The sequence below is a fragment of the Galeopterus variegatus genome, unplaced genomic scaffold (assembly GCF_000696425.1).
Source record: "Galeopterus variegatus unplaced genomic scaffold, G_variegatus-3.0.2 Scaffold733, whole genome shotgun sequence".
In the NCBI taxonomy this organism is placed as follows: domain Eukaryota; kingdom Metazoa; phylum Chordata; class Mammalia; order Dermoptera; family Cynocephalidae; genus Galeopterus; species Galeopterus variegatus.
In genome coordinates, this window is record NW_007726844.1 from 130,403 (window position 1) to 147,965 (window position 17,563).

Sequence of the window (17,563 nt, forward strand, 5' to 3'; positions counted from 1 at the left end):
AAGCCACAAAGCTTGTCAGGTTTCGTGTTTAGCCCAGTCGAGCTCACGGCAACACCTGGTGGGTGCTTTCCACTCCTGACCGCAGTGGCCAATGGGTCAGAGCCTGAAATAAATATTTCTAGTTTCTGAGGTCAGCTGAAGGCCAAAGAGCAGCTGTCCCTGCACCTCAAACAACAGTGGAGGAGCATGGGGCTTTTTAAAACCTCATTAGCCTTTGAACGTGTGCTTTTCTCCACGAGTAGGGGACAATATTAGGAATTAGCAATGATGGAACTGCAAACTAAATGCCATCCAAGAGTGCCAGTTATGCTCACACGTGGGCTCTCCAAGGAGGGGAAGTGGCCTCATATATGGTGATTGTTCTAGCTACCACAAATGAAAAACAGGGATGAGCAGGTAGGTCTTTCTCTCACCTCGGCTTTCTTTTCTAAGGCTGTCACCTCCTCAAATTAATCAGAACTTAGATTAACAAGAGAAGACCAATACCTTTATCAAGGGTAGGACACCATGCAACATCAGTCTCTTAAAGATTGTTCTCATACAAGATTTATTCCCCAGCACCCACGTACCCACCCACCCCCAATTCACAGTGGAGAACTAAGGAGATTCAGAGCAGGATCCCCCAGGTACAAGAAACACCTTCCAAAGATTTTGCTCTCCTTCCTTCCCTCCCTCTTGCCAACTCCCCAAGGCCTGAAGCTACACACACTCATGCAAACACAAAATCTCACTCCTTTCCCACACCTCCCATTTTTTCCACATCAGAGCTCACCTGTAAGACATCTGGGCTCTGCGAAAAGAGGTGTCCAAAGTCTGTTTGAGAACCCTAGAGTGGGGGGATGCCATTACCCCAAACCTTCACACAAAGATACGTAACTATGGGGCAGGCACCTAGCTCTTCTCCCTTCTCACTATTAACTATCTTCACTCCCTGGCCTCTGTACCTTGTCCATTAACCAAGAGCAAACATGTTAGCGCACCCCACCTGCAGCACATGAAAATGGGCTCTGTCCAACATCCCTCACCCAAGTATGAGGGTGTTGGGGGAGTGGTCCCTGAGGATCAGCAAAGGGTTAATGCAGAGGGAAAGAGGATATAAGAGTTTGGCTTGAGCTCTGATTGGGAAAGCAGAAAGAAGCTATAGACTGGCACAGGTTTAGAACCAATTACTATTTGGGGGCTTTTTTCTCACATGATTTTACTAGGGGTGGCAGAACAGATACCCCTCAGAGGAGTCTGCTGGTTACAGACACATTCTTTCTAACGGCTCATTCTTACAAAGGAGACCCTGCCAAGTTGAGAAGAGTAAGAACAGCTGGTGCAAGAAGTGGTGGCTCCTGGGATGAATACCATGGAGCCATTTGTAAAGTGCCATCCTCCATGGAATTATTGCTTCTCCAAAGGAGGAGCAGAAGGAAAAGGAACATAGAAATGGGTATGGTATTGCTTTGCTCACTGCTCAGGCTGATGATCAAATGGAGCCAGGGGTTAGCAGCACCAAACACAACCACACAGCCCCAGAAGATTCAGTGAGACCTCAAGATACAAAGGCACTCACTAACCCTCCCAGCCAGCTGACCCCCATGGCCCAAGGTGATGTAGAAGAGGTTTATCACCACATCATGTTCACATTTCTTAAATTTCACAAACAATATTTTGGAGGACTGGGGGTCAGGTTTCAAGAAATAAGGATGGGCTAGTAGGAGAGGGAGCAGGGCTGTTCTGCAGAACTAAAAGACAAGCTTGCTTTTAAAAAAAAACCAAATTGTGGCTTAACAAAATAAGTTGAAAATGTAACTCTTCCAGCTGCTGCCTGACTTTGGCGGCTCTAGGGAGGTGATCAAGGGAGGAAGGAAGAGATGGGCTCTTCTATCGGTGAGGGCTCCTGGGCACCCATACCTAAAAGCAAACAGCAACACCTGCTTAAAGGGGAACCAACATCCCTGGCTACTTTGTTCCCCAGAGTACTAACCTGATAGAGAGAAGCCTCCCTCAAGGGAGCATACTCTCATTTCAATGACTGAGCTCAAACATGGGGGTCCAGCTGGTAGTAGGGGAGTGAGTATCCACTCTAAGCAGGCCTCTGAGCATCAACCAGGGCACCAAGCATACAAATATAACTCAGGTGATGGGACCTGGGTTCTTCCCTTGCCCTGTCACCTTAAGTGGGATAGGGAGGGAAAAAACCCTAAACCACAGTGATCCCCAAAAGGAATCTCTGCCTCAGTGGCTCCTGGAACTGGAAGGGTCCAGCTGATTCAGCTCTGACTGGTCCAGAAGTTCAAAGTCATCCCCCTCAGCATCAGTGTCCAGGTCTGAACTGGGGGCTCGGAGGAAGCCTCTTGTTGCTCTCCGGGGAGGTGGGCCAGAAGGGCCTGGCTGGGAAGCCCGTGACAAGGCCAGCTGGATCATACCCTGGGATACCAGGCTGGCAAGGTTGCTGGTGAGATTGGATCCTACAGGTAGGGCACCAAGCAGGAGCTCTGGCAGTGCAGCCTCATCCTGGCTGGCGGTGGGGGCCTGGGGCTCCTCAGCCCCTGGTGGCGAACGGTACATCAAACTGGGCATCCCAATGCTGGTGTCATCTTCATCATCCAGACCAGCAGGATCCACATTAATGGAAGGGAAGTCTGGAAGGTCTCTGGCAAAGGATTCCTCAGGATCACTGTGACCATCGAGGTCTGAGAGAATAAAAGGGTGTCAGAGACATGGCAGCTGCTCGGTCCTCCTGTGCCCCAGTACCACAAAAAGTCAGCCCCACATAACTAGACTTTTCCCACCCTGGATTTCTCCAGGGAATCAAACCCATGGACTGGTTAGCTACTCCCCTCTACTTACAGATGGCTATAATTTCTACTGGCCAGAGAACTCCCCTTCTCTTCCTCTACTGTGCCCCCCTTGAGGCTGGAGCCTGAGGCTACTAAGGGAGAGCGTTCTGAGAAAAGCAGCAGTGCCATCCCACTTATAGCTACACCCCTCAGGCTATTCTGCCACCTGATCCACAGCTCAGAAAACAGGAGCAGAGGGGCACCAGTATCCTCCCTGTCCAGGGAAGCTGAGAGGCAACAGTCAAGAGCCATTATCAACTCAGGTCAAAGGTTCCCCTCACCTTCAGAGCCTTCTGTTAGAGGTGTTTGGCCCCTTGAAAGATTGAATGTGCCATTGTCTGTACAGGAGACCTCAGCATCCGAGTGCTCAGAGTCTGTGATGGCCAATTCCCTGGCAACAGTATAATCATCCAGCTTAAGAAAAGAAAAGACCAACAAACCTGAGATGATGCTTTAGGAATCAGGTACAGTCCCCAGTTACAGCTTTACTAATTAGCTGGCCCTAAGGGCTACCACTGTAACTAGAAATAGATGGGGCCTTTAGCCAAAATCTCTACCTCTTTTAGGCTACTCCCCCTTATTCATCAATCTCTTGAGCCTAGGAAGAAAAGCAGTCTTGGGAGTCAATTACCCACTTACTGTTTGTTTTGTTTTGTTTTGTTTAAAGCCTACAGCACCCAGCATTTCCAAGCAGTCTTCCACCCAAGTACTAACCAGGCCTGACACTTAGCTTCTGAGATCAGATGAGATCAGGCACATTCAGGGTGGTGTTGCCATAGACTCACTTACTCTTGAGCAAGCAATTAATCCAGAGATTACTTTTCACAGATGGCCAGAATGTTTCACACACTGCCCAGAACTAAGGGTGGACTGGGCTGTTTAAAAGATGACACACCAGCTCCAGAAGTTCTTCCATGATGGTAGGATAAAAGGAGACATGGAAGAGGGTGCGCTAGTCACCAGGCTCACATTGAGATCTAGGTACAAAGTCCCAATATAACACTATCTTCTCTCCTTTCACTGCTCTTGGGAGCAAGGGGAATCTAAGGCCTTGTAAAGCCCATGATGAGCTTGAAACCTGGTTACTGCCTAAATGTGAACTGTCAGACGGTTAAAAGAGAACTAAGGAATACTGGCCAGTGGAGCAGCTCCCACACTCAAGATACCTGAGGACAGAAGGCAGCAAGCTCCTCTTCACTGTCACTGTGGTTGTCTGTGGCACGTTCTGGGTGTAGAGCTCTGCGGTGCACTATGTGGAAAGAGCAGAAGATCTTGATGCCTTGGCTGGAGGGGATAAACCCCCCTTTGGACTTCAAAGGCATAAAATCTGAACATAAGAGAAAGAGCCCCTCTGAATATGGCCCTAAGCCTATATAACAATACCTGAGGACAGGGCTGCTGAGCCTAAGTGGCAAGGTGAGCTAATAACACAGGAAAGAAAGTTCTCTCTTCTAACATCCCTATCTCTACTAACTCCCAACATTTCTATTCTAGTCAGATGATCAAATACCAGGCTCATCGTCGACTCTCAGGATCAGCTAGAGGCAGACCTGATGTCAAGGTGGCAAGTGGATATTATTGTAGAAAGGGCAAAAGATGATGCCCACCGTGGTTAAATCAGGCTTTTGAGGACTGATATGATTCAAGTGGCTGCCCCAAGGGGAGGTGGGCCTTGGTGACCATGTGCAGGACTCTTTGAAGGCCAGGGCTTAAGGAAACACCCAACCTGACAAGTCCACAGAAGAGAAGAAAAAGTTCACACTACCATCATTAAAGTGTTGGATGGATCTCAGGCTAGTACACTTCTGGCCTCTGAGGTAGCAGTTTTTAATCACCTTTTGAATGCAGCTTTCAGTAGTGAAAAAAGGCTAGGCTTAGGACTTGAAAAGACCTACTCTGACATTTACAAACTCTGAGCCTCGATTTCCTCAACTGGAAGAGGCTTATACCAACCACTTTTCAAGGTTATTGTAAAGGTACCATCAGGTAACATATGCAGAGCAACCAGTACTGTGCGTGGGCACATGGAAAGTGCTTCATAAATAGCAGCTAATACTAGGGATATCTTCACTGTCTGCCTTTTAGTCAACTTGGGAGAGCTTTTCTTAGATTTGTTTGAAATAGCAGAGTCTAGGATCCCAAATGAGAAAAACTGGCAAGCCTGCATAGTTTTCCCTGGAACTGAATTTCACTTTTAACCACCACTTCTCCCCCACCAACCACCCCCCTACTTCCCTCACTTTTGAAGAACTACCCAGTATGTCAGACCTACGGGCTCCTTTTCCGCAAATTGCCCGAGTGGAAGGAAGCTCCCCCATGACACTTACATTGTCTCTCTCTGTGCTTGGACATCATGTAGCCACGGACACTGAAGTCCAGCCGCTGCAGAGCCGGCTTCAGTCGCACATATGCTCGATCCCACAGTCGGTGATACACAGCAAGGGGCCACATCATGACAGTAACAACTGAGAGGAGGAGTGGGAAACAGTGGCAAAATGGAGAGGGGGCTGAACAAAAGAATCCTAATTATCCCTCTGCTATTGTGTCCTTAGGGCTTAGACGCTTAGTGTGGAACAGTTCTGCTTAATTCTGCTAGTCATCTTCACCTAACGAAGGGGTTTTTGAGGGCGGGGACTTCTGTAGTGGCATAGCACAGGGCTGTGCTACTGACAGGGAACAGTTCTGCTTAATTCTGCTAGTCATCTTCACCTAACGAAGGGGTTTTTGAGGGCGGGTACTTCTGTAGTGGCATAGCACAGGGCTGTGCTACTGACACGCCAAGCGCAGAACCAGGCAGCGTAGTCACTTCCATATGGGTGTTACTGAGCCATAAACAAGGCTAAAGGGTAACAATTCCTCAGAAACTACATATCGTATGAAGTTCTTATATATAATGGCCACAGCCATAATTACTCAGTTCTCCCAGTCCCAAGCAAGCAGAGGACATGTCAACAGGAAATAAGTAAATTTACAAAAATGTGCTCCGGGGGCGGAAAAGGTGTTCCAAGATAAACAGAACCTAGTAGAGGAAGCCCAAGAGTTATGCTCTGCTATTATATAATACACTGATTCTAAAAATTCCCTCCTTATCACTTGGTAGAGCATGGTGCTGACACCACCAAGGTCAAAGATTCCAATCCCAGTACCAGCTAGCCGCCAGAAAAAAATAAAATCCCTCCTTAAATATGGACAGGCCATGTTTTATAGTTGACAATACAATATTCATTAGTGGACCCTCCCCAATTTCTAAAACCAGTGGTAAGAAATGAACTTTATATGTGGAGAGCCAAGAAGAAAGATATTCATGACACTAAATAGGTCATGAAAATATAAAAGTCATTTCCTGGAGAAGTGAAATATAAAGTCCTCTCCCTAGACCCAGAGTTAGCTGTGGTTGGAAACGCTATGAATAGGGTACATCACATGCGGGAGGTATAAGTCATACTTACGCATCAAGTAGGACAGCAGGAGCCCAGGGATGTAGCGGCCTAAAACGACCAAAAAGGTCAGTATCCCACAGCTCAGCAAGCAGAACTGGGGAGTCAAAAAAAACAGTATTAAGTTTCTACCACATGGTGAGGGGCTGGGGTGGGGATGGAGGGTTAATGTGGAGATGTGACTGAAAAATTCTTATGATCTATAAGTCAAGCATGGACATATCACAATGACAGATAGAGCCACTCTTCCATCCAATGGTGACTCTGGAGGAAGACGAGGATGTCCCTTTCTATTCAAACTCCTCTTAGGTGGCTAACCCCATAGGGCTGCACCTTTCGTGCCTGAAAATCAGTTTGAATAGGATTCAGCCAAAAATTCTCTCTGAAAATGCTGGTAGTGGTTTTTTTAAGTCAAAGTGAAAAAACAAAAACAAAAAACCCAACAACATATCACATGTTTAATATGACACAGAACGTACACAAGCAAGCTTTCTTTCCCATCTTGGACAAGAATATGGCCTAATCTGGCAAGCACGCCAAATGAGAAGTCATCAGCTCTTGCCTGAATCCTAATGGCTGGTTAGAAGCCCCTTCCTACAACTCTCCTTTGTCTCTACAAACGTCACAGTCTTTTCTTTCTTGAATGAGGATACGTGATAAAGGAGTTGTTTTAGTTTAGCATGAACTGAACTGAGAGGCCAGAGGTGAAAGTGAAAAAGGGAAGAGTCTTACCTTGCCTGGGTTTTGCTTTTTGAAAAGCAAAAGATTCCTTATAAAAACGGTCCCACTAACCCAGACTTCAGCTACATGGTGGCAGAGCTCGGGCACGCTGAGCAACCGAGGGTGCACAAAGCCCCAGCTATGGAAGAGAGAAGGGGGAGCTGTGAAAGGAGGGTTCTGAGGGTCCCCCATTCTTGCTACGTGGGCAGCCAGTGCTTCTGGGTTTAAACAGTGGCTGGGAAGTGACTAGTCCCAAGTGCTCTGGAGGTGAAGCATGACTTTCTTCTTGGCTCACCAGGTTGAAACTTGAATTTAGGGACTAGAAGAGCAAACTTGTTCTGACAACTCCACCCTATGAGCAACCAGCCCAATCCACGTGTATAAACCTGCCATCAGCTCCAGGGCCCTTTGTGCTTAGAAATATTTTCTTCCCTGCACTCAGATCATTGCAATTCACTGTGATTGCAATCCAGGGATAACAGTAAAGTACAGTCTGACTGACATCACTGCTGCTGAGGGGGAAGCAATGGTGAATGTGCCCCTCAGAGAGAAAATAAATAAAGCAAAACCAAAATAAACTATAGCAGAGAAAATCCCTTGGATCAAACATATGGGGTGGATGAACCGAGAAATGAAAGCAGGAGCTGGAAGACAGAAGAGGAATCTTTGGCTTTGGCTTGCTGATGCCAGGAACCAATGTGTTTTCTGACCAAGAACTTTAAATAGCCAGCGGTCACAGAAAACACTAAATGACCTGGTATAAAAGCCAGGAGACAAATGAAGTTAGTTGCCTCTAAGTTTTAAAACTGAGGTTGAATAATTCAGCTAATTCCCCGGCATGTCAGGTTATGGGGTACTGTAATGCTTCTTTTTCAGAAACTCCTCTTGTAAAGATCAGAAGACACTGGCCATCTCAACATATTGCTGCCTTGAACTTCAGAATGTTAAAATATTTGGAACAGACTAGGTTCTCAGCTTACACTGTGTCCAGAACATGGGTTAACAACAGGTAACCAGAATATTATAAGAGAATCAATCAGAGCAACAAAAAGGGATTTAATTAGTGTTCCATACCTCTCATTGTCTAATGCGTCGGGTCTTGGCACTACAATATTAAAACAAACACCAGCATTAGTTGGTAGGGAAAAACTAAACATGAAAATGTTAGGCTGTTGGTCTGACAGCTCAAGTTTTAATAGGTTTGGGGAAAAGAAAACAGTAATAGCCAATAAAAAGGAGATACCATGTTATACTGCCAGAGTTAGGGAGCTAGGGACGAGGGAATAATGGCTTATGGTGCTCATTTCTTGGGTGGGGGCACATTGGGAGGAATGGGGATCTACATGGCCCATTAAAGCCCCCTCTAATTACTTCAGCTAAAAGCCAAGGTGTACAGGAAAAGTGGTCCATCCCAACCCTTGAGTATATCTGCGTTACTCATACACATCGCATATGCCAGGCTACCAAGGCATCATACACATATGCCAGGCTACCAAGGCATGTTGTAACTACTCCAACCCCAGAAATCTGCCTATTCTCTTTAAAAAGAGACCCATTATCTACCCTGAATTATGTCTTTTGACATTCACCAGCCATAAGACAGGTGAATGAACTACATAATTCCTTGAAGTCTCTATAAAATAGGATGGGAATATATTTAAAAGCTGTATACACTGGTTTGAATATCCTGCCAGTAACTTCAAAATTAACATGTCTAAAATCTACATTAATTTTCCTCCCGCTCACCTCCCATCTGAACCAACTCCCCTGCCTGCGTTTGCTATATCTACTAACTGTGCTGCCATTCTCCCACTCTCCTAGCTTTAAAATCCTAGGCAGCTTTTTATCCCTTACTCTTCTGACCCACATCTAACTATTTATCAGTCTTGATGTGTCTTCCTTCTTCACAGCTCTCTAAGCCATCCAGCACCTGTTTTCATGGACACCTACCTCTCTGACTACTACTCACAAAGACACTGCCATAGTCTCTTAACAGGTCTTCCTCCTTCCCCCTTTTCTCCTTCCATGTGGTCCTCTAAAATGCTACCAAATTAATCTTTACTAAAATCTTAGAATATATTTCTAATTAAAAAAATCTTCAGGGCCGGCCCGTGGCTCACTCGGGAGAGTGTGGTGCTGATAACACCGGGGCCCCGGGTTCGGATCCCATATAGGGATGGCCAGTGCGCTCACTGGCTGGGCGTGGTGCTGACGACACCAAGTCAAGGGTTGGGATCCCCTTACCGGTCATCTTTTAAAAAAAAAAAAAAAAAAAATCTTCAATGACTACCCACTATCTACAGGATAAAGTCTAAACTTCTAAGCCTAACTTGAAGGCCTTATAAACTCTAATCCCAACATACTTCCAGTTTTATTTCCTAGCATTCCCTTTAATGAACTCTTCATTCCTGCCAATATGATCAAATCTTTTTTTTTTTTTTTGCTTTTCTTTGAATATGATCAATTATCTCTCAGGAGATGCTTTGCAGCTTCTGGTTCTTTAGACTAATCAAACTACTGGCCTTTCTAGAAACATACTTTCTTGAGCTGGCCAGTTAGCTCAGTCGAGGAGCACAGTGTTATAATATCAAGGTCAAGGGTTCAAATCCCTGTCCTGGCCAGCCACGAAAAAGAAAAGAAACATACTTTTTTCTCTCTACCTGTCCAAATCTTTTGCTTTATTCAAGGCTTGAGCTAGAGCCAAAATACATGACTAATATACTGATCACATACTATACTGTGACATCGCTGGTATTGTTCTATAACTGTCATTTTTTTCATATGTTTATGTATATATAATCTTTGAATAAAAGAACCATATCTTAGGGTACTTTCTGTAAGTCACAACACCTAGTTTAGTGTTTTGCAAATAAGTAACTTAAAAGAAATTCCTAAGAGGTAAATTGATATTGCCTCAGTAAAGATGTAGTATCCAATGAGGAAAATTATTTAAAAAAAAAAAAGAGGACTACTTTTTCCTCAGGCCAATTATTTTGGCAAGAATATCTCAGGTGGTGGATATAGATTTCCTGAGCTTAATAACAATGGGAAAGGCAGAATCCAGTTCTAAAGACCACAGATGGTGCACAAGCCCCTCAAGTCTCTTAAAGCAAATAATTCAGACTTCAAAAAATAGTCCCCAGCTCCACATACCCGCTCCCTCATAAGGCCCCCAAAACTAAAGATAAAAATTATGGGAAAAACCATTTACAGTTTAGATTGTTCTAAATGCTAACAAACTCACCTTTTATTTCTGGCCAGATTTTGTTCTTCCATTGATCAATGCACACAACAATCATCAAGCCGAATGCAAGTAAAAACACAAGACGAAGGGATGTCAGTGCAAAGAACCTATAGAGAAGGAAAAAGAAAAATTATTATCCAATTAAGCTAATTTTAAAAAAGACTACACGTGCATTAGAGGTAGTAAATAGATCTGAATTTTTTTGTTCTGACACTAACTAGTTATATACCTTGGGTAAATTCATTTAAACTTTCTGGACCTTGGCTATTCTACCTTCCTAGCATTCCCTTTATTCTTCCTAGCATTCTCTTTAATGAACTCTTCATTTGTGCCAATATGATCAATTCTTTTTTTTTTTTTTTTTGCTTTTCTTTGAATATGATCAATTATCTCTCAGGAGATGCTTTGCAGCTTCTGGTTCTTTAGACTAACAAAGCTACTGGCCTTTGATTGCAAAGATAATAATTTGCTACTATAAAGGCAGAGGACTAAATCAAATCACCTCTTAAAATCCCTTTCAATTTTCCAGTCCAAAGTTCTATTAATTTCAGTGAGAAATTCATCCTTGATAAGTTGTTATAATGAAAGCAAACATCTTTCTACCAAATTAGACCCTATTGTTAGACAACAAACCAACAGAGATGCATTAAAGAGCATTTAATTCAACTAGATATGCTTTTACAGATAACTGTGGCCCAAAAATGTAAAATGACTTGATTACAGTCACAGAGAAAGTTCGCACTAAAACTACATCTAAATATTAGTCCTTCAGAATTAACACCAATGCTTCTCAATCTCTTCCAAAAAATTGAAAAGGAGGAAACTTCTTGATTTATTTTGTGAGGCCAGCATTACCCTGATACCAAAGCCAAAGACATAAGAAAACTGCAGACCAATATCCCTTATGAATATAGATGCAAAAACGTTCAATAAAATGCTAGCAAACTGAATTCAGCAACTATTAAACATATTATATACCACAACCAAGTGGGATTTATCCCAAGGCTGCAAGCCTTGTATAACACGTGAAAATCAATAGATGTAATACATCACATCAATAAAATGAAAGAAAAGCTAGTTCTTCTTTGAAGGAACCAACCATAAAAAGACATTCTGAACAATCTGGAAAGTGTGAACACAGTACATCTGATGATATTAAGGAATTGTTAATTTTTTAGATGTAATGTTAGAATAGTTATGTTTTAAAAGAATCACTCTTGGGGCCGGCCCGGTGGCGCACTGCTACAGTGCGCTGCTTGGGAAGCGCGGCGGCGCTCCCGCCGAGGGTTCGGATCCCACATACAGACCGGCGGCTCACTGTCTGAGTGAGGTGCGGTCATGACACCGAGGGTTGCGATCCCGTTGCCAGTCCCGGTCCGGTACGGGCGCAACACTGAGGGTTGCGATCCGTTGCCGGTCACGAAAAAAGACAAAAAGGACAAAAAAAAATAAAAATAAAAATAAAAAAATTAAAAAATAAAAGAATCACTCTTTTAGAGATAAATACTAAAATATTTATGAATTAAATAATATGACATCTGTGATTTGCTTCAGAATAATAGTTTGGCAAGGGAAAGTGTATACAAATAGATGAAACAAGATTGACCATAAGTTGATAATTGCTGAAGCTGGGTGATGGGTATATGGGATTCTTTACTTGCACTATTCTCTCTACCTCTGTATATGTTTAAAATCTTTCACAATAAAATATTAAAACAAACAAAAACTAGTTCTTATGGCTCTTTCTATTATACCACGCTGAAGCCTCTCAGGCAGTGCCCTGCAGGGTATGTGTGGTACAGTGTGGCCCACAAGCTGATTTTACCAGTCTGTGGAGAAGTATGGAAATCGAAAGTAAGCACTTAGATATTTTTATAGCAATTTGACCAAGTTATTTTGAATCTAACAATACATTTTTGTCTTTTTTTTAAAGCCAGTCAAATTAAGAAGTGGGGGGTTGTATACCAACTTTAGTGGCACTAATGTCACTATGAGTTCTGATAACCCACTACCATCAGACCAGCCCTAATAATATAGTTGAGCTTATAGTTTCTATATCTTTTTAAAATTAATTTTTCTAGTAACTCGTTTATATTGTATTTTACAAAAGAATTAATTTGCAACAGATTGAGGGAAAAAATCACCACTAGTACTTCACCACAGATGGTTTGGGAAATGCTGTTCTAAGATCTAGAGGGAAGCCAAATGGCATCACCAGAGAGGTGGTAGAGCTACAGCAGGACTGTAAGACACAGCTTTTATAGTTAGACTGGCCTGAGTTTGATTCCCTGAACAGTCATGTGACCTTGAGTAAATCAGTTTCCTCATATACAATGTGATGTTAACAATAACAAATCTTGCAGGATTGCTTGTGGGTATTAGAAACAACATACTTAATCACCTATAAAATATCACACTTGATCTTGGCCAAAAAGCTAAGAAGAAAAAATACAAGGCACTTAATACATGCTTAGCACACAGTTCTATTCAATTTTACAATGTAGTAGTGTTATTAGCTATTATCATAGGATTTGACCAAACAAGGGTAAAGATGACCACGCAGTGGTATAAATCACTCTGGAATGACCTCATCTCTTTTAACTCAACACATGACCTAATGACTTGACATAATCACAGAACAATACTAAGAGTATAATCCTTATCACATTATAAAAATAAAAAGCTTTATCTGGGTATATATATGAATACATATGCATACACAGGGACTGGCAGAGGAACATTAAATTCTGCCTCTAGACATTTTTGTCCTTTTTTTGCAATAAATGTGGATTCATCTTGTTGTGTAATTTTTTAAAATAACATTTTTAAAACTATACAAAGAATGAGGGATAGAAGGAAAAAAGGAGAACTTAGATATCCAGGCAACCCTATTTCAATTTTTCCACTCCACCACTTAAAGGATACTGTAATTATATGTGAGATTAAAGAATGAAAGCAGCTTAACAGAAATAAGCCTTTAGAGCTGCCTCGGGCCATTAAACTCCCAAAGCCAGTGCATCATCCTAACAAACAAGCAAATTTAACACGGCCAAGGATAAGGGCTCTAGAGTTCCTTGCTCCCCAGCCCTGCTCCTTCCCCATCCCAACAGCAGCATGTGGTGCGACTGCTGCTTTCCCCAGAGTACTCAAAAGAGCTGTGTAGGGAGGAAATCCATACTGCCTGCAATCTACCCTTCCCAGAGCACGATCACTAACACAAATAGAAATTGGTGAAGGGAAAGGATATTAAGCTCTCCTAAGAAAGGTGGTTTTCCAAAGATGATGGCAATAAAAATACTGTTTCTCCAAGATGTGGACTATTTTGGTAGCTTATTATAACCCTCACCTTTCATTCTCATAAACTATACTTCAACTCAATTCAACGAACATTTATTGAATGCCTTTATATGCCCAGGCCTTGTGGTAAGCAGCCCAGTTACAGAAAAGAATAAGACATGAACCTAACTCTCAAGTGTATTTCTGTGTGTGTGGGGGGGGGTGTTTACAATTTAACATGACAAGGTAATAATGACAAAGAGGAGGACATCTAAACTGGGATTTGAAAGATAAACAGTAAGAAAACAGGGCCAAGGGGTGTGGGGAAGAGAGAGGACATTCAGATAGGGAGAAGAGCAAGCTAGCAAGTTATATTAAAGGGATTTTAAGCAGTTTGATAGAAATGAAACATAAAGAACAGAGGAAGGGGATCAGTATGGAAAGAGAAGCAGGAGTCAGATCATAAAGGGCTTTTTATGATAAAGGGTATTGGGATTTTATCCTGCAGATGAAGGTGAGCCAGAGAAGAGTTTTAATTAGGGTGTACTTTCTGGGTCATTATAGCTAAAACTGTGAGCATCTTCCTGAACAAGATTAATCCTGGTTCATAAATCAATTTTAGGCCCAGATGTATCCTTTTCTTTAACAAGCTGCTGCAAGAACTTCAGAGGAAGAAAAGTTTTTCTGTGTGATATAAAATAACATTTCTTGAGAAAATAGTTTCTTCCAAATAGATAAAAACTTAATGGAAAGATCACCTCAAAAAACTAGAGTTGGGGGCCGGCCTGGTGGCGCACTGGAGTGCGCTGCTTGGGAGCGTGGAGGCGCTCCTGCCGAGGTACAGATCCCATGTAGAGACCGGTTCCCGCTCACTGGCTGAGCGAGGTGCGGGTGCAACTCCAAGGGTTGCGATCCCGTTGCCGGTCAGTAAAAAAGACAAAAAAGGGAAAAAAAAAAAAAAACTAGAGTTGGGCTGAGCCCGTGGTGCACTCGGGAGAGTGCGGCGCTGGGAGCACAGCAGCGCTCCCACCGCGGGTTCGGATCCTATATAGGGATGACCGGTGAGCTCACAGCGCTCACTGGCTGAGTGCGGTGCGGCCGGTCTCAAAAAAAGGAAAAAAAAAAAAAAAAAAAAAACTAGAGTTGATTCTTCCAAGGTAACTAGACAATTACTTAGGGGTCTGACTACCAAATACCAAAAAATATTGATAAGTCCTCCTTTCCTGCCAGCCCTCAATACAAAATTCCTAAAGAGGTAATATTAATTTCAGATTGATGTGTGTTAGATGTGAGATCACATCAGACTGGCCATTTTAGATAAGGAACTCGGAAGTCCACCAGTAAAAAAAACCTCTGCAACTATATGCAATGACAAAACATAATTGAAGATAAAGTACTTTTGAGATTAATATAGGTAAGGGATAGAAGAAAATAAGGGAGGATTCCTCTGGGTTAGTTTAGTCCTGTAATGTCTATTCATGGAAGCCAAAAAATTCACAAGCGGATGTAACAGTGTAAAAGTTTGATAAGACAACACATAAAACATTGCCCAGCTACTATAATCAACCTGAGAACTTTCCAGTTTAGTAAAACAGCCACAAATACAGTCAATTTGGGGACTGCCATAGCCCATTACTTCTTTTTTTTTTTTTTTTTTTAAAGATGACCGGTAAGGGGATCTTAACCCTTGACTTGGTGTTGTCAGCACCACGCTCAGCCAGTGAGCGAACCGGCCATCCCTATATGGGATCCGAACCCATGGCCTTGGTGTTATCAGCACCGCACTCTACCGAGTGAGCCACGGGCCGGCCCCATAGCCCATTACTTCTACCCATTGTTGGCTCACAGTCTATTTTTTCTTAATGATATTTTTTTTTTCTTATTTCAAAGGCAAGCATGTTTATTGGAGAAAGTTTAGAAAATATAATAACTAAAGAAGAAAGTAAAATGAAACTACTACATTACTATCTGTGAAATAGCTTTGACAAAATAAAATTTTGTGAACCTGAATCTGATCAAGCCTTGATCCAACTACCAATTTACAGGAATACAGAGAACACGGGGACATGCTAAGCCACAGGGATGCAGTCAGCAAAATCCAGTCTGTAGGACACTTTACATGACAAAAGGGTTTCTTCAACAAAACACAGCAGAATCCCGATATATGGACGTTACACAGCAGAATCCCGATATATGGACTTTACTTGGATCCTAACCCAAACTTTTTTTATAAAAACAAAGTATCATTTATAATATTTATAAGATTGCACATCTGAACACTGAGTAGAATCATTAATTTTTTCAAGTAATAATGGTAGTGTTTTTTTTAAAGTCTATTTTTCAGAAACACATGCAGAAATACCTACAGATTAAATGATATGACATACAGGATTTGCCTCAAAACAGGAGGTAGAAAAGAACTGGGATACAGAAGACACAAAATCAGACATGGATAGATAAAATTTGAAGCTGAGTGCATGGTGGGACAAAATATTATTCTACTTATGAATATGTTTTAAGTTTTCTGTAATAAAAAGTTTAAAAAATGATTCATCATCCATACACAAACTGTAAAATGTGAACAGAGATTATTTCCTTCATTTAAAAAAATATTCACATAGGGCCGGCCCGTGGCTCACTTGGGAGAGTGTGGTGCTGATAACACCAAGGCCAAGGGTTTGGATTCCTATATAGGGATGGCCGGTTAGCTCACTTGGGAGAGCGTGGTACTGACAACACCAAGTCAAGGGTTAAGATCTAGGGATGGCCGGTTAGCTCACTTGGGAGAGCGTGGTACTGACAACACCAAGTCAAGGGTTAAGATCGCTTACCAGTCATCTTTAAAAAAAAATAATAATAATAATTCACACATAAAACCACTGTGGAAGTATATGGCATACCTGGTTTAAAAACCTTTTTTCACTTGATAATACATAGACATGTTTTCCCATACCACCAGAAAAGCATTAAAAACTTTAAAATAACTGCAGTATACATATATACCATTAGTCTTTTAAACCTTTCCCTAATTAAACTGTTTCCTTCTCTTTTTTTTTGGTTGCTGGCCAGTACAGGGATCCAAACCCTTGACCCTGGTGTTATAACACCGCACCCTAACCAACTGAGCTAAACTGCTAGCCCTCCAATTGTTGATGTAACAAAGAAAAGCTGAGCTATAGATCACTGAGCATAAATCTTTATCCTTGTCTGTAATTAACCACTTTAAGTGGAATTACTGGGTCAAAAGGCATTAACTTTTTTTATAACAGCTTATTAAGATACAGTTTGCATACCATAAAATTCACCTTTCTAAATTGTCTAATTCAACAGTTTTTAGTACATTCACAGAGTTGTGCAACTATCACCATTATATAATTTTACAACATTTTTATTACCCTAAAAGAAACCAATACCCATTAGCAATTACTCCCCATTTCCCCCAGCCCTAGAAAAGGTATTCACTTTTTAAGTAGCTTAATATATGTTGGCAAATTACCTTCCAGAAAGGCTGTCCCATTTATGTTCCTATCAGCCATATGCCTATTTTTCCGTATTTACCCCAGAATTAAGTATTATCATTTTTAAAAACTTAATAAGCAGAAATTAGTAACCCATTGCCATTTATATTTGAATTTTTTTTATTACTAGTGATTGAAATTTTATATATTCATTGTTTCTGTTTTTATTTTTCCTTTTGTAAACTGTCCATATGGTTTGTCAGGGGCTAAAATCTAAGTCTAAATAAAATATCCCTTGGAATAGAAAACTGGTGTTCACAAAGATAATGAGAAATCCCAGAGGCAAACATAATCTTTTTGAGATTAACTATAATGTGGATACTAATTATTAGTACAGGTAAATTAGAATTTGCTATAATTATAAATAAAGGAATGACCACATTTCTATTTTCAATAAAAGAAGATACTACTTCTAGGTTCCTTTGTTGTTACAGAGTAAGCTTGTCTCAGTGGCACTTCAGAACAAAGCATCCCATCCTATAGGGACAAAAAGCCCATTATTGTATAGTACTTGTGACAGTCTGTTTAATGAGCCAGTCA

The 17,563-nt window shown here is 41.8% G+C and overlaps 1 protein-coding gene across 2 annotated transcripts in view; it reads right to left on the minus strand.

Moving 5' to 3' along the window:
* Positions 1-528: 528 nt before the first annotated feature.
* FAM134C (family with sequence similarity 134, member C) overlaps positions 529-17,563 on the minus strand; it is a 44,896-nt gene continuing 27,861 nt past the window's right edge. Inside the window, exons 3-10 of one of the 2 annotated variants that reach the window (XM_008571886.1) lie at positions 10,230-10,336; positions 8,060-8,090; positions 6,998-7,124; positions 6,278-6,362; positions 5,156-5,293; positions 3,995-4,155; positions 3,110-3,242; positions 529-2,681 (exon numbers count right to left, since the gene is read on the minus strand). In XM_008571886.1, the coding sequence (XP_008570108.1) occupies positions 2,224-2,681; positions 3,110-3,242; positions 3,995-4,155; positions 5,156-5,293; positions 6,278-6,362; positions 6,998-7,124; positions 8,060-8,090; positions 10,230-10,284 (1,188 nt within the window). In that variant the 5' untranslated portion in view covers positions 10,285-10,336 and the 3' untranslated portion in view covers positions 529-2,223. The remainder of the gene's footprint in view (positions 2,682-3,109; positions 3,243-3,994; positions 4,156-5,155; positions 5,294-6,277; positions 6,363-6,997; positions 7,125-8,059; positions 8,091-10,229; positions 10,337-17,563) is intronic. The other variant, XM_008571885.1, reaches the window with a different exon arrangement.